Source organism: Antechinus flavipes, chromosome 1 (genome assembly GCF_016432865.1).
Source record: "Antechinus flavipes isolate AdamAnt ecotype Samford, QLD, Australia chromosome 1, AdamAnt_v2, whole genome shotgun sequence".
In the NCBI taxonomy this organism is placed as follows: Eukaryota; Metazoa; Chordata; class Mammalia; order Dasyuromorphia; family Dasyuridae; genus Antechinus; species Antechinus flavipes.
In genome coordinates, this window is record NC_067398.1 from 627,509,673 (window position 1) to 627,535,436 (window position 25,764).

The 25,764-nt window shown below is 35.4% G+C and overlaps 1 protein-coding gene across 1 annotated transcript in view; it reads right to left on the minus strand.

Moving 5' to 3' along the window:
* OC90 (otoconin 90) overlaps positions 1-16,896 on the minus strand; it is a 49,739-nt gene extending 32,843 nt beyond the window's left edge. The window contains exons 1-6 of the mRNA XM_051974780.1: positions 16,869-16,896; positions 10,932-10,997; positions 9,426-9,485; positions 7,801-7,975; positions 1,655-1,767; positions 967-1,095 (exon numbers count right to left, since the gene is read on the minus strand). Of these exons, the coding sequence (XP_051830740.1) occupies positions 967-1,095; positions 1,655-1,767; positions 7,801-7,975; positions 9,426-9,485; positions 10,932-10,997; positions 16,869-16,896 (571 nt within the window). The remainder of the gene's footprint in view (positions 1-966; positions 1,096-1,654; positions 1,768-7,800; positions 7,976-9,425; positions 9,486-10,931; positions 10,998-16,868) is intronic.
* Between the last annotated feature and the right edge of the window lie 8,868 nt (positions 16,897-25,764).

A 25,764-nucleotide genomic window follows, 5' to 3' on the forward strand; every position in this document is an offset into this window, starting at 1 on the left:
TATACACACATATATCTCTATTAAATATATATACACATACATATCTATAAATATATACATTTATACCTGTATATGTCTATAAGGACAGTAATATACACATGTATATTACTATGTATGTATATGTCTACAAATACATATATATACACATAAATGTATATGCATCTATATTTATACATATATCTAAATATATGCATACACATATAAGTATATATCTATACATAAACATAAATACATCTATCACACATATACACACATATATATCTATAAATATATACACAAATGTGAATATATCTTATACACATGTAAATATACCCATAAATACATATGCATGTGTATATAAACACATGTGAAAACACATACATATACACAAATATCTGCATACATGTGTATATACACACATCAATACAGGCCGTGTGTGTATATATATATGTAAAGCAACATGTCCATGTACATACATATGTGTGTACATGTGTGCTAACACACATATATGTATATATCTATAAATATATTCATGCATATATATGTATCTATAAAATATATATACACATGTATGTATACATATTCTTTTATTTGTATTTCTTGTCCTTAGCATAATGCAGGGCATATGGCAAGTGTTTAATAAATTTTCTATCTATTTATCTAAAAGAAAATGTTCTCTCTCTCCATATTTCCCATTACATTTTGCCTACAACTATCTCTTATTTCTCTCTTTTCTACTTATCTTACCTTATCTGGTATCTCAATTATTTTGTTGTTGTTCCCATTAGAGTTTAAGCTTCTTAGAGGTAAGAATCAAAATTTCCCCTAAGGCTGAGCACAGGGCTTGTAAAGTAGCAGGCCCTTTATGAGTAGCTGTCATTGAATCATACTGGACAAAGGATAACTAACAAGGAAGAGAAGGTAAAGCCAGTGATTGATAGCAAGTGTTATTGTGGAGACTGAGAAATCCATTCTGTTTTTTCTTACCTGTGACTGTGGGGATGCAGAGGGCAATGTCAAGCCCATTGAGGGAAGAGTTGATATGTGAATGAAGAAAACACTCAATGGCAGTTTTATCACAATTGCAAAGAAGAGTTTCACAAGGATCCTTGGACTCTAGAGAAATGGACCAAATAAATGGAGAAGATTGAGAAAACTCCCCAACTCATTTCATTTCCCCTAAGACTGGGGATTTTTAACCTTTTTCTACTCATGACCCTGGTTTACCTGAGAAATGTTTTTTGTGACCCCTGATATATGAAAAAGGTCTATAAATCAAACATTTACTGAAAATGTCATAATTTTACAACCCTCACATTCAGTTACATGACTTCATATGGGGTCACAACCCACAATTAAGCTTTGCTTTAGATGATCTCTAAGATCCGTCCCAGCTCTAGATCCTTTGGGTCCTATAAGGGAAGAGTGAGTGTTATAAAGAGAATACCAGACATATCCATCAAATTTGTCACACTTGTTTTTCTAGCTGATGCTATATCCCCCAAAGAGTGATTGATTAGAAGGGGAAATCCTCTGGATCAATTTCTCTGCTCCCCTGGGCAGAGAATATCTTGGGAAGGAAGGGAAGTTCTTTGAATCCCAAACACACGTTACACTAGGATCACAGGGTAGTTATCCAGGATATCTTGGACTTAGGGAAATGAATTTTACTCACCACAAGTCATGTTTTGGTTGCTACAAATAACATCAGTGGGAAGTCTGATTAAGTCTTGGGTGCACTCCAATTCAGCAGCATCTTCATAACATTTTCGGTGTTGGAAACAACAACTGGACATATGGTTGGGGGGAGAAAAATAAAATTTGGGGAGTTAGAAGAAAGAACTCTTTGTTTATTTAAGTATTACTAGAATAAAGAAGCATCTTGTTAGAGTGGAAAGAGTCCAAGATTCAAATTTGAATTCAAATCCCTCTTCTGGTGTTTACTGACTCTATGATCCTGCTTGACCTTATGGATCTGTTTCCTCCTTGGTAAAACAAGGGGATTGAAGTAGATTATATCTAAGGGAACTTCTAGCTCTGGATTAGTAATACTATAATTTTTCCCCAGTAGGAGAATCACATATAGATGTCTTCCTCTAAACCAATTATATTTGGAATCAAAGTTTGAAGGAAGAGCATAGAATGTTAGAATACAGCATTAATTCTAGTTAGAATATAGAAGGGACCTTGGAATAAAGAATACTAGAACATAGAATGTTACAACTTGAAGGAATATTAGAGGCCATTGAGGTCTTTTGTTTAACAGATGAAGAAACTGATCTGTCCAAGATCACACAGAAAGTTAAAAGCAATACCAAGTCTCCTCAATAACTTACTGAATCAAGCAAAAGCTGGATGGCCACTAGTGAAGAAAGCATTCTCTCCAAGGGCAATACGTTTGACTTTTGGCTAGCTCTGTTATTGTCCTTATACTGATCCTGAAATCCATCTTGTCCATTTGGTTTTGCCCTAGAGATCAAATCTCTTATCTCTTCTATAAGACAATCTTTAAAATATTCAAAGTTTCCAGGCTTAATGTTCCTATTTCTTTCAATCAATTTTTATACAGTATGATTGTGAGACTCTTCATTATACTGGTTGCATTCCTCTGGATGAGCTCCATCTTTCACGTGTCTATATTTTATCTCCCTAACTATATTTTAAATACTTCATGGGTACAGATCATTTCTTGACGTATCCCCAGAACACTTCAATAGAAACTTTTGATTAGGTTGCTATCAACTCAATAATCAAAATATTTTGTCTCTAGTTTTTAAATCAAGCACAAATATGTATATGTATGTCACTATATTCCATATATATGTGTGTTATATGTATATATGTGTGTGTATTCTATTCCTTGTGTGCCTTATAGTCCTATATAACTTGAGTTATCTAATTTCCATTCTTAACCATAAGGATTTCATAATAAATGATATTTATATAGCTGACAAAATTATTTATATACTGGATATTATTTGACCTTCACCAAAGTCCTGTGAACCAGGATCCATAAATATTTTGTTCCTACTTTACAGTTCCAAAGAATGATTTGGAATTACTAACTCATAGATATAAAAGCAGAAAGGAACTCAGAGGTCTTTTCATCTAATATAAACACTTAATTTAACAAAAAAGAAGATCCATAAGTGAAGTGAACTGCCAGAGGTCACAGCTGTAGAGTTAAAACTTCGACTTCAGGTCTATCACCTTCATGATGACATAGTGCTGGCTCTCCCAAATGCCTTGCTGAAATCAGGCACACTATGTATATGGCACCCTTCTAATCTAGTAACTGTCCAAAATAGGATATTCATTAGCGTAGTGGGTATGTAAGTAAGAGCTCAATATATGCTTTTTGATTGATAGACTGAGTAATCAAAACTTCATCCAGAGGAAAAACTGCCTTTGATCAGGAAGTCTGTGACATATGAGATAGAAAAATAATGAATCTCTAAATAAACCTGCTAAGATTTATTCAGGTTTGGTCTGCAAATCCCCAAGGAAACTACCTCTCCTTCAGAGTTCCCTCTGGGCTCTTGGTATCCTCTCAGATGGTGTGAAGAAAATGAAATTCGATGTTCACCCATCCATCAGTTTTCAACGTGCATGATTTAATAATTCTGATCTGTCCATGACTTTGATGGATTGCTGCTTTGCTTCGTAGTCTCTGATGCTTATACATTTGGGAGCCTCCCACCCCAATCCCTGCAAGAGAATAAGGGGAGCAGGGGAAGGATTTCCTCCTTCTACCAACTCATTGAGCTGAATCTATCTCTCATTTCAGAATGAAAACATGTATATTCAAGAACTCCTTCTTGCTGAGAGTTTCTGAAACGGAGACAAACTTTTGCCTGGAGGTCTTTAAAAACAGGCGTTTAAAAGCAGAAGAAGGTTTGTGTGTTGGTTGGTTTATTTATTTTTTTAATAATACAGAAGCCACTAATCCCTCTTAAAACATGGAAATTTTACTTTTCATAACCTGATCAATAAAGTATGTAGTGAGGGCCAGGTACCTCTAATGAACTATGTCAAAAACTTAGCATGATTAAATCAAACTACTTCATTCATAGACCTTTGCTAGGCATTGAGGGATATAAAAATGAATAAGACAGTTTACCCTGTGACAGATGATTATTTAGACCCTACTTTATTCTAATCAGTGTGATTCCATAAGGATAGTGATTATTCACATTATATTTATTTACTAATATACATTTAGTTAGCCCGGTCAACTAATATTAATATAGAACTCACATATATTAATACATATTTTATATATATTTAGGATTAATTAGATAAGATAGGTTCCTTCTTATAACAGGCTCCAAACTTTAAACGATAAGCCATAAGTGCACTGTTATAAAGTTTTCTTGTTTAATCATAAAAATGCTTACTAGAAGATCTCCATCCTTTTAGCCTGATGAGTACATGACCAAGGCTAAGGTGAGTGAAAGGACTTCAGACTCTGATTTATTTTGCTTATTTCACTGTGAATAAATCCAATGTGGGCGGGATGTTCTAATGAAAGTTTCCAAAAATAAATAAATAAATAAAGAAGAAAGTTTCCCAAATTATTTTTATACCTCTGGACCATCCTTCCTTATCCAATATGAGGGGCGGGAGAATCACAATTATATAGTCATTTAGTAAAGATGATTCTTGAGCCTTGACTATTCTGTGACCACCTGTGCTGATGCACCATTTCTGGACTGTCTTGGAGGATTTTTCCTACTGCTTATATTTTAGCTTATTTTCATTTTTTACTTAATAAATACTATATAAGGGACATTTCATTTTCAGTTAAACTCTGCACATGATTGACATTTAAATGTTTTATTATTTTAAGGTATAATTAATATCTGATATAACATTTTTCTAAGGTCTAGAGACACTATATTTTACTTTGCCTTTTACATGCATCTGGGCATTAAGAACTATAAAAGTAAGGCCCTGGCAACAGGGAGCATCGTATATAGTGAGAAAGATCTCAGTTCCTGTTTATTAAAGGGGCCAGATACAGAGGCTTAGAGCTTGTTTTAGTGTCTTATTGCAGATACAATTTTGCACCCAACAGTCAGTCCTCAAGAAGCATAATAATAGCTTAGATTTATTTAGCTTTCTACAAAGATTTTTAACAAACATTTCATTGGAAATTCAAAATGCTGTGAAGTCAACTGTGCAAAAATTATCATTTTCATTTTACAGATGAGGAAACTGAGGTTCAGAGATATTAAGTCACTTTCCCAAGGCTATACTACAGATACATTGTGGAGTCAAGATTTTAATTTAGGTTTTCTAGCTTCAAAAATAGTACTCATTGCACTACATTCCCATGCCTCCTATATAATTTATGGTGAGTGAAGTGGGGAAAAAAATCATGATTAAGTAAAGTTTGCTGCTTCAGTACTTTAATAATCTATAGTTTCAACTGCGTGGGTGTTCCACTAAAAGACGGCAGCCCTTCTATGATTTGAAAAGATGATAATAGCTAACATTTTTATAGTGCTTTAAAGTTTGTGATGTACTTTATAAACATTTTCTCATTTAATCCTCACAACTCTAAGAGGCAGGGGCTATTGTTATATCCTTTCCAGATGAGGAGGCTGAGGTAGACAAAGTTTAAATAATTTGCTCAGGATCCTACATCCACTTAAGTGTCTCTGGATGGCTCTGAACTGGTCTTTCTAGTTGCTATTGCAAAAAACAAACAAAAATCTCTTCACTGTAGCCAGTCTGATGATAAATATCTCTAAATGTGACTAATCAAAGCCTTGGATAATGTGGTCCCTCCCTAGATCCCTCTTTCTAGCTCCTTTCTAGCTTGGTAGGACAAACTTATACAAGGACCATATAGCAATATAAGGACATGCACAAGGATTATGACCCCCACGTGGGTGTGTATGGAATAGAACATGTGTGTTTATCTTATATCCCATGTGTGTCCTTATATTGCTATTGTCTTTATAGTTCTTGCATATGTGTGTATGCATAAATATAGATACATGTCCTTATATTATTAATATTGTCTTTTTGTATGTGTGTATGCCTATAATATATACATACATGTGTGCTTATGTTATATATAGAAATATATACATGTCTACATATATATAGTCATATTCCTATGTATATATTTGTATTTTTGCATTTCCTTATATTCTCTATATATGTGTGTATTATGTATGTGCATATATCTGAATGTATATGTATATACCTTGTGTTCCTGGTATGTGTCCTCATGCACCTATATAATATCCCTATGTATATGTGCACACACATGCATACAAAGAATGTAAAGATACATGTATATATGGGACAAAGACATATATTAGAACACACATCTAGACATAGATATGTGCATATATCCTTATATCCCTTGTCATTCACATAAATATAAGCTTAATTTGAATTATTCAAAAATAGAATATATACAGGATTTCTAAAATGTCTTGGTGAAATTTTGATTTATTCAGACAATATTTCCCTAAGACTTTGGGACACTATATAGCTCTTTCATTCTAGATCTACACATACATACATACATACATCTATATGTTTATATATATGAGTCAATATAACAAGAACTATATATGTATACATACATATATTTTTATATTCTGTATGTACATATATTTGTGTGTACATACAGATATAGATATATAGATTCAGATATATAGACACAGTTATTTGTGTTTAATTAGTCATGTCCAGTTCTTCATGACCACATTTGGGGTATTTGGGGCAAAGACACTGGGGTAGTTTGCTATATCCCTCATTGGCTCACTTTATAGATGAGCTAACTGAGGCAAATGAGGTTAAGTAAGAGCCTGAAGCCAGATTTAAACTCAAAAGATGAGTCTTCCTGACTCCAAGTCTAACCCATTATGCCATCTAGCTGACATATGTCTGTTTGTCTGTCTGCTGTATATTTATCATCTATTTCTCTGCCTATCTGTATGCTGAATATTTATCATCTGCCTACCTATTTACCTATCTTACCTATTTACCTATCTCTGTCTTTATCTGTCTGTCTGTCTATTGTCTATTTGTCATCTATCTATCTTACTGTCTGGCTCTTATTTATCTACTGAGATATACATGTACGGACATGTTTCTATCTCTCTGTTCTTCCTCTCTCTCTCTCTCTCTCTTTCTCTCTCTCTCTCTTTCTCTCTGTTCTCTCTCTCTCTCTCTTTCTCTCTCTTTCTGTCTCTCTCTCTCTTTCTGTCTCTCTCTCTCTCTCTTTCTGTCTCTGTCTGTCTCTCTCTTTCTTTCTTCCTGTCTCTGTCTGTCTGTCTGTCTCTGTTCTCTCTCTCTCTCTCTCTTTCTCTCTCTCTCTCTCTCTCTCTCTCTCTCTCTCTCTCTCTCTTTCTCTCTGTCCTCTCTCTCTCTTTCTGTCTCTCTCTCTCTCTCTCTTTCTGTCTCTCTCTCTCTGTCTCTCTCTTTTTCTGTCTCTCTCTCTCTGTCTCTCTCTCTCTGTCTCTCTCTCTTTCTGTCTCTCTCTCTCTCTCTTTCTGTCTCTCTCTCTCTGTGTGTCTCTCCTCTCTCTCTCTCTCTCTCTCTCTCTCTCTCTCTCTCTCTCTCTCTCTCTCTCTCTCTCTCTCTGTCTTTCCCTTTTCCTCTGTCCCTTATATTTCTTGTATTGATTTACTCACATCCACATAGAACTTAATAGCTTGACCTTTCCCAAAGTGAAATAGTATAGAAGTCAGTGGACAGCTGAATTGCTCTAACCCCTGTCTAGCCGATGAAGCTCTTCATAATTCCTTTTACTTCTAGCAGCCAGCAAACTCAGCCTCCCAAGTTCTACAGACTTACCTGTCGGTCTCATCTATGGGTTCCCCCTCCATTTCAAACCGGCAGGAGCAGCCATAGTCTTCAAAGTCCTTGGGGCAGAGGCCAGCCACACACTTCAACTTGTTCACAAAATGGAACAAGGCCGGGAAGTTGGTGAAGATGGCCTGCAGCCAGGTAAAGTGGGAGCCCAAGCAGTCTGCAGAGAGTAGAGGGGGAAAAAGAAAGAAGCTCTTTGGGACGTGGAAACCAGGGCTTCATCTGACTGCCATGAGCAGTCCTTGTCCAGAATGCCTTGATGCTGCCAAGGTACTCTTTATCAACAAGGATGCATGCATTACTTGGTATGTGACCAGCACTATGAAAAATAGTGACACAGAAGACATTTGTATGGTATAAGCCAAAGCGCTTTGCAATGGAGATGAGTAGACATGAGTTGTAATCTCAGTTCTATCATGTACTACTTGTATTACCTCATGAAAGGTTACTAAATGATCCTCAGATTCCTCCTCTATCAAAGGGATATAATATTATGGATTATATAATCTATGAAATGGGGAGAGTCTATCACCAGTCTGAGAAGCTTATTGTTCAGACCATAGAAAAGAATATAAAATTCTTTGTAACTACAAAGTCCTTTTGAAATGTTAATTACTACCAAGTAGTGCAGTAGGAAGAATGCTGAGCCTTCCTGAGTTCAAATCTGGCCTCAGACACTTACTAGCTGTGTAATGCAGAGCAAATTATTTAGCTGTTTGTCTCAATTTCTTCTGTAAAATGAGCTGGAGAAGGAAATGGAAAACCAATCCAGTATCTTTGTTAAGAAAATTCTAAATAGGGGGAGCTAGGTGGTGTAGTGAATAGAGCACCAGCCCTGAAGTCAGAAGGAACTGAGTTCAAATGTGACAGTTCCCAGCTGTGTGATCCTGGGGCAAATCGCTTACCCCAATTACCTCAGGGGGAAAAAAAGAAAGAAAATTCTAAATAGGGTCAAGACTGAATAACAGTAATATTGGTAAATGGACTATAATCAGGGCTCCTGAAGTTGGATCTATGGAGCTGTGACATTTGGTTAAATTACTTTTCTTCTCTAGCTCATAGTAAAATGGCCCTCTACAAGAGGAAGATGTATTTTTCTTATGCCCAATATTCTATTCTAGAAGTGGCAGTTCTTGTATAATTCTAATAGAGTCATCATCTTTTTTCATAACTGTTCTACCTCCTCTGTTGCATTCTAAATCTTAAGAGCAATGATTCTTCTCATCAAGATTACCCTATTGCTTACACAATACCTACTATGACACTTAGAACTGATGAAAAAATATAATACTGTGGAAAAGATGTGGAATTTGGAGTCAGAAAGGACTCAGGTGGTCTCAAGTTATTCCCAGTTATTCCACTTAGTTTTTGTGCATCTTGATACAAAGCTTAATATCTCTTGAATTTAGTTTCCTCATTTATAAAATGCGTGATGTGAGTGGGTTAAATGACCTATAAGGTTCTTTCTAGTTCTAAATCAATGATTTTATGATCCTACCTATATAAACTATCCTTTGTAAGTGGTTTTTTAATGAGAGGAACTGCAGCTATTCCCAACAGTTAAAACAATTGCCTTGATATTATCCTGATAAATCAGGGATTCAACTTACCAAAAAATAATGTTACACTTTCTACATCCTTAAATGCTCCATTGAAGAATGTGATGTTATCTAAAAAGAGAGGAAAGATGTAAAGTTTAAAAAATGTGTCATTGTGAAAAGAATAATGTTTGTAAAACTGCTATTTTGCTAGAACCTAGAAAAGGCTTAGGATAGGGTAGTAAAATTATCTTCTGTTCCCATCCTCAAGAAGGTAAGACAATTGATTTGAAAGACAGTTTAGGGGGAATGGTCAATAACCATGCAACTAAATAAGTGCCTAGGAAATAGAAAAAGAAGACTGGTTCAGGGTTAAAAAAAAATCAGAACATTGAAGAGGTCAGCCATACAATATTATTGTTGTTTTTCCTTCATTTTCAGAGGACCAATGACTTCTGCTTGAATGGATTTAAGTGAGGCAGAATGGTACAAAGTCTTTAGCCTCACTATGTCTTCCAGAGTCATCACAATCCAATGAGAGGACAAAAGTCAAGATGATTGGCTATGGCTTGGGATGCAGTGGATGACCTTGGTATCTTTGATGTCTGACAAAGCTCTAAATGCTCCGTAAACCTGCTTTCACCACTTCCATGGCTATTGGAACAAATTGTTCTCATCTGCCCATAACACTAGGGGAAGTCTTAATGTTCTTAGGATGGACATCTGCCTAACACTCTAGTCTCTAGAATATGAAACAGAATTTCAAGTCACATGGGAGCTAGGGATTGTTACTGACCCATTAACTGAAGGTTTTATACTGTTTATAAAGTGCCCTGGATTTTCACAGTGAAAAAAAAAAAACACCCAGCCCAGACATTGTGGATCTTCTCAGACATTTCAGGAAGTTTGCTCTTTCTTGAGAAAGCTGAATCAACTACCACTATGGGCCTAATCTTCAGAATGATAAAGGAAACAAGGAGGTTTAGATATTTACCAGAACCAGAAGCAGAACCAAGACCACTATGTATCCTTGCCCTGTAAAATGTATCCTTAAACCTTTTGTACTCTCTATGTCAAATCAGTTATTTATAACCCTCATAACTTTGGCTTAAGGTGATTTCTTTAGCCTTCTATTATAACTGGCTTAGCAGACAGAATGGTGAAAATTGCTTCCCTGTTCAAGCAAGGAAAAAGAAAGGTTGTTAGATACCCTCTGACTCACCAACACATATCTGCAGGAATAGTTATAAACACTGGACTGGGGAATCCTGTAACTTCAGAGCTGTGGGCAGTTTGATAGAAATTCTACCAGTGGAATAAGTTGGGAGAGTACTCCTACCAAATTTGAGAGGTGCATATGGGGGAAATCATGGCAGACTATTTACTAAGAGGCAGGATTTGCAAGAAAAAGAAAAACTTCTAAATCTTTATGAAACACGATTGACTCCTTTACCATTAGGAAAAACAAGCTGTCATATAGGAAGATGCATTTCCCCTCTCTTTTCCCCTCCTCCCCATCAAATCTCTTCTATTCCTTCCTGAACCTAACTTAGTAAGAAAAATTCAAAAGATTCTTACTTATATTTCTTGGAAATCCTCGAGTTGTTTCTGATGGAAGGTCAGGTGTATCCCCAGCTTGTCCACCTATTTATGACAAAGAAAAGTCTTAAATAATAATGAAAATTTTCCTACTTTGTAAGGATAATGAAGTGAGGTAAGGGGTAAGAGATCAAATAGAATGGAAGTGCATCTGTTTGTATATCAAGGATGGGGAGGCTATATTAATACCAAGATGTAAAACAGTAGCCACATATATTATCTTGCCCCACTGAGCCACCTCCTGTTCCCTAGAAGATCCTATTGATCTATTCTAGATGATTTAGTAAATGTTAGAAATGAAATATACATATATGTGTTATATCTCTATGTGTATACATAGGCACATACATGTAAGCAGAAATTTACTATATCTATACAAATAAATATATAGAGATATGTGTATATTTTAGATGTCTGTATGTATATCTAAATATATACACATCTATTTCTCTATCTTTTTTCTATCTGTCTATTCAAAGATATGGAGGAAGGGAAGAAGGAAGAAGCAATTCAGCCCAACTAGTCAAAATATTGGAAAAATATGTCACTGTCTTTAGAGTTCATAGTTTAGAAACCTAGAGCTGAAAGTGACTTCAGAAGGCATCCAGTCCAATACTTGGTTAAGGTTAAGAATTACTGGAATAGTGGAAACAATCTTGAATGTATAGTCTGACACATTCAATTCAAATACCAATTTTGCTACTTATTGCTTGTATGATCTCAGGCCACCTTTCCTTTCCAGATTCAGTTTCCTCAGCTGCATTAGACTAAATATTTTCTAAGATTCTTCTACTTCTAAAGCCTTTTATAAGGATGACAAGTAACTTGCCCTATTTTCCTTGGGCTTCAGTTTTTTCATAAGTAGATGAAGAACTAGCCTCATTTCCCCCAAGATGGAATCTAACATCCTCATTTATAGATGATAAAATAGAGAGAAGGTAGATCATTTACCCAAGATTACACTGCTAGCAAATATCTGAGGCAGGATTTAAATTTCGGCCTCCTTAATGTCATGGCCAGCATCGTGTCCATTACATCACCTACTCTCAAACAATCCCATGACTATGTAGTTAAATAGGAATTTTGTCTATTAGCAAAGAGTTTCCTTCTTTAGGGTCTGCTTTACTGAGTGGGAAATTAATCTGTATTTAGCAGAAAATTTTTCTAAAAGTCTTTGCATGTAATGGTTAATAATGATTTTTCTTGAGAATTATTCATCCTCAAGTTGTGAGGCAATAGATTGGGGAAATAATTATGAAACAATTAAAAATGAACATTTTAAATGCCTCTTCTTTTTTTTCTCGATTAATGTCCCCATCTGGCTGATCATTACCAGATAGTGGAGCAGACATTGGGACAGTCAATGGCCCAAGACAACTGGGCCAGTCAGCAGTATTTCAATATGATTCCTATATCATATTGTCTGGTCTGACGATCAATCAACTGGAGAGAGTAAAGAGAAATGTTGAGAGGATGTCACATATCCTTCCCTGCATTCTTCCTTCTGAGAGGCAAAGCTAGCATTAAATTTATGGCCAGAATAGAATTTCCAATTCAACTGGATCTTTCCTAAATGTTTATCTCCTTTTACCCTGGCCTGAGAGTTTTAACTACCTTCTCTCCTTGAAACTATCCCCAACAAATCAAAACAAAATAAAACTTCTTTGTTCCAAAATAAGTAGTTTCTTTCTGGCTAAGGTAAATAAAAAGAGTTGAGACATTCAATTTCCCAACAGTAGTCTCTTCAACTACAGTTACAAGAGGATTGATCACTTTCACCTTCTTGATGGGAAAATGGGTTTTAGGAACAAGAATTTTAGGCTAATTACAAGTGAATATAAGTTTTTTAATACTATTTGAAGGCTGATCATTTTATAGGCACCATATTTTAGATATGACATTATAAACAGGAGGCAAAGTTGAGTGAATAATTCTGTAACTTTTTCAAAAAGGTATTTCCACCAAATAAAAGTGCCAGGGCATAAGGAATATTGTCAGTTGAGATGGTTGTTGGTTCATTGGTTGGTTGTTATCCATCATTTTTGAAAAGGATTAAAATGAACCTCTATGTTGGGGTGATAGTACACTGGGTAAAGCTGTGGCTGATGAGACCAATACTAACTCAGAAGGATCTACCAGGTGAGTGACTGCTATAAATACCTGTGCATTAGATACTTATTTTTAAAAGTGTGTGAAAGATGGATTAGAGGGGATGGAATTAGGGAAAGCAGTTATGAATTCATTATAGTAGTCTAATAATAATGAGGGCCTGAACTAGAATAGTTACACTGTGAATAGAGAGAAGACAGATGAAAAAGATTTTTTGTGAGCACAAACATAACAAGACTTGAAGAGTGAGGATGAAGAAGGGAAAAAAATGACAGCTCTAGGACATATTCAGTTTGAGGTGTCTCTGAGATAATCAGTTTGAAATAATTAATAGGCAGTTATTGATGTGGGACTACAGATCAGGACATACTTTGGGGCTAGATATAAAGTGGAAAAGTTATCTGCATAGAGATGCTATTTAAACCCACAGGAATGGATAAGTTCACTGAGTGTAAAGAGAAGAGGACTTGAGTTTTAGGATATACACAAATCTAAGATCCAATGAAGAAGCAATTAGAATTGCAGAAGGAAAATTACAATAGAAGAAATGAGTGATGGAATACCCAGAGAGGAGAGCCTATCAAGAAAAGAGGGTGGTCAACAGTGTTGTATATGAAGATTAGTAGGAAAAAGTTGTGAATAGTGGGAGTGATGTGATTATAGTTGTGTATTAAAAGATGAATTTGGCTGCTGTGTGAAGGATGGTTTGGGGGTGAGATGTCTCAGAAATAGGAAAAACTGTATAGGAGGCTACTACAGTGATTGGTGAGAAAAAAAATCTTTTACAATTTGGAAAATTACATCTTTATGCCAAAAGTGTCATGGAGTGCTCTTTCATCATGTTTTGAAAAAAAATATAAACCTTTCCAGTGAAAAACAGTTCTTTATTGTGATTTTGAAAGAACCTTGTAAAGTGCTAGTCAATAGCACAAAGGCCCAGTAATAACTTTGGCTTCTTTCAAATGCAGTGTAATTTCTCAAATCTGTTTAATTAGTATAAAAGGTACTGGTATAAGAATGGCTGCTCTCCTCTGAAGAAGCAATTGCAAAATATTATCTCCTACTTGATAATTACTATGTTTTTATTTTCTTCATGTGACTGATAATTAAATTCTATTCCAGAATTCTAACTGATATTATTACCAATCAGTGTTAATGAGAAATATCTGTTTTACTTAATTTCTACTTATTTTTAGTAGATCAATTCTCATATACTCTAACCATAGATTATAAATGCTTCCATCCTATTAGGACTTAGAAGACAATCTAAGAGTATAGGAGAGAGAGCACTGGTGACTTCGGAGTAGTAAAATCTAGTTTTAGATTCATCCTTTGATCCTTATTGACCACATGAACTTAGGAAAGTCACTTAGCTGCCATGGGTCTCCATCTTATCATCTGTAAAATGAAGGTATTATATTAGGTCATCTCTGGGGTACCTTTCAACACTATCTGAGAGTCTATTCTTGGGTTCTATGAATGGGCTAGTTCATGTAAAAGAATCGAGATAGAGAAAGATAGGAAACAAAAAAAAAAAAGAAAAGAGAAGGGTAAACAAAAAAACAACATGAGATTCAAAATGGTGTTGGATTTACTGGATAGCACAACGTGATTGGAGTAGAACACTAGACTTGGAATTAAAATATAGATTGATCCATCCAGTCAACCAATCAACACTCCAATCTCCTAAAATAACTGTCCTTGTTAATTGAGAACACTACCTGTAATGGACCTAGATATCTCTATCAATCATCAACCAACCAATCAATGGCATTAGACTAGTTTGGGAGAAACTTTCATTTGTCAATCATTTTTCTTTCCTTTGTGACAGTGACAGTGTCTTCTGTTTCTTATTGGAGGGATTTGGGTAACATGTCTTTTATATGGTATCCTTTTAGAAGAGCTTGAGTTATAAGCTTGTGAGGTCCAATTCTCACTTCAATTAGTATGTAGAGTTGATGGGGAGATGGGGTAAGGGGACTGAGTAAGAACCTCAGTTTTCCAGAGTTAAAATGTGTGGAGTTTTTAACCTTATGCACAGATGTTCTACCTTCTTATCTTATGGATTCAGCTGTGATGGCTCTATTATCTGGCATATAATTCCTTTCTTTTGATGTTCTGGTTTGGAGAGTTTGTAGCAAAAAGTTATTCAGCTCTCCTAATGGTTAAGTGATTTAACTTTAATCTCAAAGAACTGTTCTACTACTGAAATTGATTCTAGTTCAGAGGAGAGAACAATAGTCTTAAGTATTTGAAGAAGGTTTTCTATTTGTATGCATTATCTCTGCCCAAGTTACTTGAAGGAAAGTACAATTTATTTATTTTGTCTTTGCATACTCAGCACCAAAACAATGTCTTGATTATATTTGGAAAGTCTGGGCCTGTGACTTTACCTGCAATATAGGGGCATCCAAGTAAGAAGATACCTCCTGTGATACAAAGATGGGAATTCTTTGTAGATATAGAGAGCTGCTTGTTACTGAAAACTTAAATAAATTGACTATACAATCAGTACATTTCAGAAAGGGAAACTGAAACCAGTTCTTCCTGACTCTTTCCTTAGTTCTCATATTTCAACAGTAGGCATTTATGCAAATAAAGTATTTGTTGAATCAAAATGAATTTCAGAGATGGTGAGACTTGAAGGAACTAAATCCATGTTGAACTGAGATAGACAGAGGAAGAGAGAGGGATTTCTATGCAGAGAAAATAACCTAAATAAAAGGAGAAAGGTTTGAGGATATATACTATATGGAGGCATGGTAAGTATGTCATTGAACACTATAGGGGTTTAGGTTTAATTTATTTATTAATCAAGGAAGGTTCATCTGGAAAGAAGTTATAAAAAATTCAGTTTGGATGACAAAATAGAGATGAGAAAAATAAGATAGTATAACTAGACTGATAAATGAGTAGACAAGAAGATTTATACAGCTAAAATTAATTTTAAAACTATATGTTAGTGGTACTTTATATAACAATCCCTGATATTTGTAGATTTTGTCTTATTTTCCAAGTGCTATTTATAATTTTTTATAGTGCTAGAACTATCAGTAGCCCAAGAGTTCATCTAGTAAACCTCTTCACCCTCCGACCATCTGATTATACAAATGTAGAAATTGAAGCCCAGGAAAATTAAATCACTTGCTTAAAATCAATCACACAGTCAATGTCAAAGGCAGAATTTGAGCCTTCTGACTTTCGTGGTGATCAGGATAAGCATTATTGTCTCTCTATTACAGAGAAGGAAACTAAGCTTCCACAGACTGTGGTCATTTTTTGAAAATAGAAAATCTTGAGTTCTGAATATGATGTTTTTCTGTTTCATGAGGACCAGCACAATTATGTTTGGGGAGGCTCATTACAAGGAAGTTGGTCAGCCACCAAAAGAACTTTTTTTTTCTTTTTCATTTTTTCACAGAAAACTGTCACGTGAAATCATCTGCTAGGGCATGAGAGAGCCCATACCAATAAGTTTAGATACTCATATAATTTTGAATATAATTTGAAAATAATTCAAATATTAAAGAATATAATCATGAGCTCTTATAATGTACCAATAGAGGGAGGTCCCAGTATATTCTCTACTGATCTGAGAGTGTGGGCCAAGTCATTTATGCCCATCTTGAATTTCCAATATATATAAATATTTTCTGCATTTACACTTACAGAAAAGTATCACCTTTTTCTCCTCAGTCCCCATCCCCCCATTTTCCCAGCAAAACTAAGATCTTATTCAAAAGGACATCTTTTAAACTAGTCAGATATCTTATTCTATGTTGAATTTGAAAAAGGATATTCACTTACCAACAATTGGCAACATCAACATACTCATCACGACAAATGTAAGCATGGTTTTCCTCCAAAGAATAGAAATGAATCAGCGTCCTGTTGAATGAAGTAAAATATGATGAAGAATATTTGCTCAATGCAGTTCAATTCAATTCCACAAATATTAATTATGCAAACCAAATGCAGACAGGAAACCTTTGTCAGTGGAAGGCTATGTAGATCAGTGGAGGGAGCACTTGATTGCCTATCTGAAGCCTGTGCTCCAACCCTGGTTCCCTGCTATTACGGCACTTTGAGACTTTCAGAAAGATAATTCTCCACTTTGGGGTTCAGAGACATCCTGTCCTGGGAGCTAGAAAGTAGGACTTAGATTTGGGCTCAATTATCAAGCCTCAATTCCTCATCTGTAACATGGGGACAACAACACGTGCAGCTCACACAGTTGTTGGGAAGAGAGTACTTTGAAAACCTTAATTTGCTATTGAAATTTAGGGCTTTTCAGAGAAAATTTCTTCAGCTTTAAAATAAGATCCACTCCAGCTCTACCATTGCAGTGTAAAATTTCTTCCAAATGTAATATATTCTGTCACCAAGTTCTCTTTTAGCTCTTAGCAATTTTTGTTTTTATAATCAAATGTTTCAGGGACCTGGATATATTTCACTTTAGCAAAAAGTGCTGATAATACTTTGATAGCCATAAAATGTGGATAAATTTTCAGAGACAAGATTTTCATGTATTCATCAGAAATTCAGATCCAATAATGGCATATCCTCTGGACCTTGGGGGAGGGTTGACAAGCAAAAAACTCCCTAAGATATGGAATCTATATTATCATTAAGGACAAAATATTGTGAGTTCAGCAGATGAAAGAAAGCACAGGATTCCTAATATCCTGAGAATGTTCTCCTCTGCTAGAAAGCTTGAGTAATTTTAAGGGAATCTGAAGATAGTGGTGCTGTGGGAAATACTCCACTGAGGAGAAAACAAGACACCTACCATTGTTGGGCCTACTTTAAGCCAAGAGTATTGGCAATATCAGATCTGGAATGTTTAATTGTTTAGTTACAAAAATTCTACCAAGTCAAATTTTTTAATTGCAGAATGTTAGAATTGTAAGAAATTTCAGAATTGTGAAATGTGATCTTTTTTTATTTTATTCCATTTTGGATAGTACAGAATTAAGGCTCAGAAAGATTAATTTGCTCCGAGTGACATAACTAGTAATGTGTCTGAGACCAAATTTGAACTCATTTTCCTGATTCCAGCCCAGGCCTCTGTCGACTGAACCATTGTTGTTCAGTCATTTTTTTTCAAACAGCATCCAACTCTTTGTGATATAATTTGGCATTTTCTTGGCCATGTCCTTCTTTAGTTCATTTGACATTTGAGAAACTGAGGCAAATTGGGCTACATGACTTGCCCAGGGTCACACAAACAGGAAATGTCTGATTTGAACTCAGGAAAGTAGTCTTCCTGACTCCAGATGAGTATTCTATCCATTATACCACCTAGCTGCCTTTTATATCTCTGCCCTTCTTGTTAAGACTAAGGTAACGAGACCACTGAGTCTTCCCTCTATCTCCTACTCCATTTAAATGCTTAATAACACAGTGTATAATTAATAAAATAGTTCACTCCAAAGTTACCATCTATTTCTTAATGAGCAAATCTAATGGCTTTTTTTAGACCTCTTCATCCACCTTGATCTATGTTCAGCTTTTAACAATATCACTCACTAATTACTCTTTCCTCCCTTTGTTTTCATGACAACATTCTCTTCTGTTTCTCCTTCTACTTTATCAGCCTCATTGGATGGATTTTTGTTCAGGTCACTAACATTAGGCATTTTCTAAAATTTTAACTTAGGTGCTCTTCTCTTCTTTACTCCCTCAACTGGTGATTTTATCAGCTGCCATGGGTTCAACTATCATCTCAAAGGAGACAATTCCCAGATTTATACATTTAGCCAAATTTTTCTCATAATTTCCAATTTCACACCTCTATCTCTTGTATGAGATGGCCCATAGAATCTTTTTAATGTATTTATTTATTTAAAACTTAAAAGAAAAATAGGGAAAAACACAATAGGAAAGGAAAGACAGGGGGAAAAAATGCCATGTGCCTAAAGAAAGATCAGAGAGATTTCAAAATAGGCAACAATGAATTTCCATTTCAAGAAAGCACATACAACAATAGAAGACACTCTATTCATAACTGTCCATGTTTTCTTTGCTTCCAGATAGGTTTTCTTTTGTTCTCTGCTGGGCATTTTTCACTTTATTTTTTTTGTTCCTCAGACATATTAAACTCTAAAACAATTCATCATCTTTCCTTCCAAACGCTTGCTTCTGAACTTCCTTCTGAGAAAGGACATGATAACTCTAGTGTTATTCTTGATCCTTGGCTTTCACTCACTTCACAAATACATAGTCAAATCTTTTCATTTTTACCTTCTATTCACTCTTTGCTTGGACTATCTCAATAGCCTTCTAACTTCTCTCTGCCTCTAGTTGTTCTCTGACTGAATTCATTTTCCATTTAATTGTCAAGGTAATTTCTATCGAGTATAGAAAGTCTGACCCTGTCAATGCCCACATTTAAACCCCCTGTTACCTCAAGGATCAAATTAAAATCCTCTGTCTGGCACTTAAAGGCCTTCCTAGTTTAGCCTCTTCCTATAGTTATTTCTTAAATTTTATTCCCCTTCACAGTCTAAAATCTCTACACTGGATTATTTGCTGTTCCTTAGACAAGACAATCTTTGAATCCCATGCCTTTTCACTGGCTGCCATCCATGCCTCCAATGCTTTCCCTCTTCATCTCTACCTCCTGGATTCATGATTTGGCTAGAATCCCATCTTCTTAAGTCTTTGTTTCACTTGCCCCTACCTCTGTTTTTCATATCTTCTGAAATTGCCTACCATCTCCTCTCTATGCTATCTCATATACACACAGATATTTGCACACTCTTTATCCTGCCCCATCAAAATGTGACCACCAGGAAAGAAAAGATCATTTTTTTTCTTGCTTTTATTTGTATCGCTAGCACTTATCACAGTGCCTGCCATATTTTTAATGGTTATTGACTGACTGGATTAAAAAAATAATTCATCTCTTTGCTACCTCCCTACATCTCCTTCCCTTAAATTCTTTTCTCATTTCAGTATTTAATTGGTTGTGGAATTTCCTGTATTTCTGCTTATTCATTTCTGTCTGATTAACCTGTGCTCTCTTTTCCCCTACCTTCACTTACCATTTTGTTTTTAGTGACAGGCTGTACTAATGACTTATGTTAATCCAGGGGGATATAAGGAGGATGAAGATATTTTTGATTCTAATACAATTTTTTTTAAAGGCCTTGAAGCTCATACTATTGAACCAGCCCATAAAAATGCTATAGCATCCCACCATCGCCAAGGCACTGCTACATACACACACCTTCTTATTTTCCTGTCAACATTATTTTTTGGGATAGGGATATGTCATATGAGGGGGAAATCAAAGAAAAGAAAAATAGATCTACGCAGTCCAAATCTTCAAATCATAATGAACAGCCTTCAAAAGCAATTGTTCTATCAAAGTCCCAACGCAATTATTTTGAATGCCTCTTTTTGTAAAATGACCTAAATTAGCCTTCCTTCACAGGCAACGTAGAGTAGTACAAAGAGCACTGGATTGGGAGTCCATAGACCTCAGTCTGGTTTCTATCTCAGATGATTACTGAGTGACTTTAGGCAAAATTTTTAAAGTTCTTAAAGTCTCACTGTTCCTATCCATAAAATGGAGATGATAATTTTTACTCTACTTACCTTTCAGGTTGTTGTGAATGCTACATAGATGTAAGAAAATGTCATTCCTTGCTTTTTCACCATTATCTACAGAGGTAGGGCAACATAACAAAAAGAATGCTGAATTTGGAGCTGGTGATGGCTAATTTCGGATCCTGCCTTTAACACACCTTGACTCTACCACCTTAAACAAATGACTTGACTTCTCAAATCTTGTTTGATCATCTACCAGAAAGGGGTCAATAAACTTACAAAAAGGTTTGTTGGGAGGACAGTGCCTTTAAAACTTTAAAGACTATAGAAATTAGAATTGTTTCCATATATCTAAAGGACTGGAAATATTGATGTCTGAATTAGGGTATTTATTTCATGCCTAGATATGCACAGATTGGAACAAATGCAGACACAGACAAACTGCAGAAACCTTTCATCCAGCTGGCCATAGTGGGTAGATTTGAAAAGGGGAATTTGTTAGCTTCTTTTGGCTCAGGGCACTGTAGAATAAGATGCCTACAATTCTTTGGAACCTTACTCATATTATTACGCAGAGTCTGGCACAGAGTATTAGAATTTAGTAAGTGTTTTATCCATCACTATACTGAGATGTCCCCATTCTCCTTCAGTAACAACCCTCCCTTCCTCCCACCTCATTCATTATGTCCACAACCAACAGTAACACATGAATCAAAAATGCTTACCTGAATTGGCTTATTCCAGTACAGTCGGATGGATGATAATGTCTATGAACCAAGTCAGGACTAAGTGATTTATACCCTTACCCCCAGTACAGGTGATTACTCTCTAGCCAACAACCCCTACTCATTTGTGAGTGAAACTGCTTATAAAATGTCAAACCATAATTGGAGGGAGGGGACAGAATAATCCAGACTGAAACATTCAGGGCTCTATATTAAGAAGCTCACCTGCACAGGACATTGCCAGAGGGACCCCTGCTCAGATACCCTGCCACTAATTAGAAAACAATTGATTCTCTGTTCTCTACCTTCCTTCAAGGCTTTGAACCCTAGAGATAAGACTCAGGTTTAGGAATGGAACTGCTTAGTGATTAAAGGTGGATGAAAGGCCACACAACATGGCCCCATTCTTCTTTCAGCTGCTTTATCCACAAATGGATACATCTGATACCAGTTGTTATTTAGTAGGGATGGACTTCAGGCACCAATTTCTGTTGACAACAGCAAGGGCTGGAGAGCAGTCTGACTCAATGTTCAATCACCATTTTTCTATCAAAGATCCCTTAAAGATTCCCTCTTAAATTTTTTTTCCATTGAGTGGAAATTTCCTCCTTTATAAAGGAACTAATAAAGGAATTCTTTAAACATGTAGCTGTCCTAGGACATTCAAGTGTTTATTCACAAAGATAATAATTTCAAATTCTTTATAAACTAGAAAAAAAGACATAGTATTCCAGAAGAAATAACATTAATAAGACAAATAAACAAATAAGACAAGAGAATTTTATTTATTAAAATTAATTTTATATGAAGAAAATAATAATAGTTTGTATGTAGAACTTAAAGGCTTGCAGAGCTGAATGTTATTTCATTTGATGCTCAAAAAAGCTCTGTGAGGTAGGTGCAATTATTATTCCTATTTTACATGTGAGGAAACTGAAGTTAAGTGACTTGCCCATATAATCTAGCTAGTAAATGTCTGCGATAGAATTTGAAGTCAGGTCTTCCTGACTGGACCCAACACCCTTATTTACTGGATTACCTGGCTGCCATGCCTTCATTTTCAAAAAGCTCTTGGTTTTCACATATCCCCAGATATTAGTTGTGACCTTTAAGAGTTTTCCTCCCCTCCTGTTGACCAGGAAAACTGCCCTGAGCTAGTGGAATTGCTCAGTTTCAGGAAATTCCCATTTTTCCTGATGATCCTGGCTTGAGACAACTCTTTTTGTCCCGCATGATCACACATGCCTCAGATGGGGAAGTAGTGAAGGAATCCTGAAAATGACCACAGCTTCTTTCAAGGAACTTCTCATAATGTTGTGGTTGACTGTCTCACTGTGATGAGTAGTTATTGTCAAGGGAGAATCACAGAATTTCAGAGTTGAAAGCAAACCCATTTAATCCAAACTATATAACTGAAAAAGAATGACCATGGCAACTTAATTGTTAACCTTTGCTTAAAGGCTTCCAATAAGACCTTCTAAAAAGAATGACCATTGCAACTTAACCCTCAACCTTTGCTTGAAGGCCTCCAACAAGACCTTCTACCACTCACTGTGGCTCACTGTGCCATTCAATTTTTGAATAACTTTAATTGCTAGAGCATTTTTTCTTTAGATCAAACTTAAATTTGTGCTTAACCTATACATTGCTCCCAGGTCTGCCCTTGAGAGTTAAACAGAACAAATGTAATTCCTTTTCCATTTGTTGGGCCTTTCAACCATTTAAAGATAATTATTATGTTACTTTTAGGATAAATAACTTCAGTTTGTTCAATCAGTTCTTAGGTGGCATGTGCTCCAAGCTATTTATTATCCAGATTGCATTTATTTGGATACTGTCCTGCCCACTAATGTAATTCTGAAAATGTAGGATTCAGAAATGAACATTAGAGTATATTTGGACTTTTACCAGGGGGACTATTCACCTCCTTATTCTAGAAACTGAACTTTTTCTATTACAAGTTCACTAACTCATAGATCTCTCTCCAGACAAACTATTAATTTTATTATCCCTATGTAGTACCTCAGAAGTTTATTTCTTTATCGGGTTGCTTGTGGACTTGAGAAGGGAGGATATGGGGGAAGGAGGGAGAACAAAATTTCTGGGTGAGATTGCTCACACAAAATCTTACAGAAACAAATGTTGAAAACTATCTTTACATGTACTTAAAAAATAAGAATATATTGAAATGAAGTTTATTTCTTGAACCCAAGAGTAAATCTTAATATATTGAAATTAATCTTATTGGATTTAGAATAATATTCATCTTTTTTCTTTTAAAAATGATAATATTTTCCCTTCTCTAGGCTTCCATTATCTCCCCTATGCTAAACAGTCTTACAAATATCACCAGCAGTGGTTGAGCAATCTTATCTAGAAATTTTATCAGTACCTATGTAATTTTCTTGGACTCCAAGGTTTGATTTAATCAAAAACATTTAATTGCTCTGTTGTTCTTGCTTGAATATCAATTTAATTAATCATTTTCATTTTTTTCTTTCTTCTTTAAATTTTATTCTCAAGCAGAGAAAACAGGTACAAGTTAATAATTGGACAGCTCTGTTTTTTCTCTGTTTTCAGTTAATATTGTTTATTCTGCTCTGGGTAGCAGGCAGAAATACTTAGTTTTATCTTCATTTGAGACTTTATCTTCTGGGCCATCACTTATCCCAACAGTCTCTTTACAATTGAGGAGGGATCTCTTCTCTTCGGACCCCTCTTGGTCCATTCCTCTTCCCTGCCTTGATTCTGTTTACAAAGAAGTCTGGCTATGTTCTCGACAGCAGTAGGTATTTATTGATTTTATGGCAACCTGCTTGTAGTAGACGTTCAAATTGCCTAGTCTTTCAATTCCTTGGTATTTAATGGCTTCCCTTTGGTCTGTTATTGTGTGTAGTCCTGTCACACCAAGATTTCTTAACAGAACTCTATCATGGGGTGAAGATCTTAACAGTGATCTGTTGTTCCCCACAAGTTTGCCCATTAGATGTGATTCCTCTGCCTATCTACTCTTCCCATTCATGTTGTTTCTCTTTATGAGAGAATATTCCCTGGCTTTATGGGGGCATTGTTGTTTGTTTTTATGAGAGCTTTCTTTTTTAAAAAAATTGTTTTTTTATTAATGTTTTTAATTTTTTAGGTTATACATGAACATTAATTTTTAATGATATTTCCATATGAGCCATGTTGATAGAGAAAAATAACAAAAAGGAAAAATCATGAAAAAGAAAAAAAAAGCAGAAAAAAAGTGAAAACTGTATGCTTCAATCTGTATATAGTCTCTATAGTTCAGGGGTCTTCAAACTTTTTAAATAGGGGGCCAGTTCACTGTCCCTCAGGCTATTGGAGGGCCGGACTATCATAAAAACAAAAACTTTGTTTTGTGGGCCTTTAAATAAAGAAACTTCATAGTCCTGGATGAGGGGGATAAACATCTTTAACTGCTGCATCTGGCCCATGGGCCATAGTTTGAGGACCCCTATATATATACTATAGTATAGTTCTTTCACTGGATACAGATGACATTTTCCATGCAAATTTTATTGGAATTGCTGAGAAAAATTAAATCTATCATATTTGATCATCACATAATCTCACTGTTACTATGTACAATGTTTTCCTGCTTTTCCTCAGCATCAGTTCATCTAAGTCTTTCTAGTCTTTTCTGAAGCCAGCCTGTTCATCATTTCTTTATATCAGAGTTTTGTTGAGCTAATGCCACAATTGGATTAAGTTTTTTTCAGCTGATCTTATAGACTCTTCCACAAATACCAAATGGCATAGTCAAGCCCTGAGACATTGTTCCTGGCAGGTGTGTGTGTGTGTGTGTGTGTGTGTGTGTGTGTGTGTGTGTGTATTTTTTGTTTATTTCATTTATAGTTAAGGAAACTAAGGCAAACAGGGAGTTCCTGACTTCAGTTTTAATGTACACCTACCTAATCTGTAAGCAAAGCCGATCTGTTTTAGTAATATATTCGATTCCTTTTTCCCTTCCTCCTCCTTTATTTGTAAACCCTCATAAGAAAATATTTGATTTTATATTCGTTTTTACCAACTACTTTCCAGCATGTATTTTAAAAATTTTGTCAAAAGAGAAGGCAAAAGGGAAATATTCAGAAATAAAGGTGGTAAAAATGAGAGATCAATTAAAAAAAAAAAAAGAAGATAGGGAAGGGAGGAAAAAAAAAACTGAATAGTTCCCTTTTCCCTTCTCTCTCTCTCTCTCTTTTTTTTTTTTTCCTGGCACTGGGACCAGGGCTACACTGGTGTGAGCTGCACCAAAACTGTGTGCTTATTCCTATCCTAATGCCACAGACCTTTTCTGCTGATCTAAGTTGTCTTTGGCTGGAAAATGTTCCACTCCATCTTTGTGTGTTCTGATGCTTTAAAATTTGTTTAGAGTCATTATTTAAAGGAATTTGAAG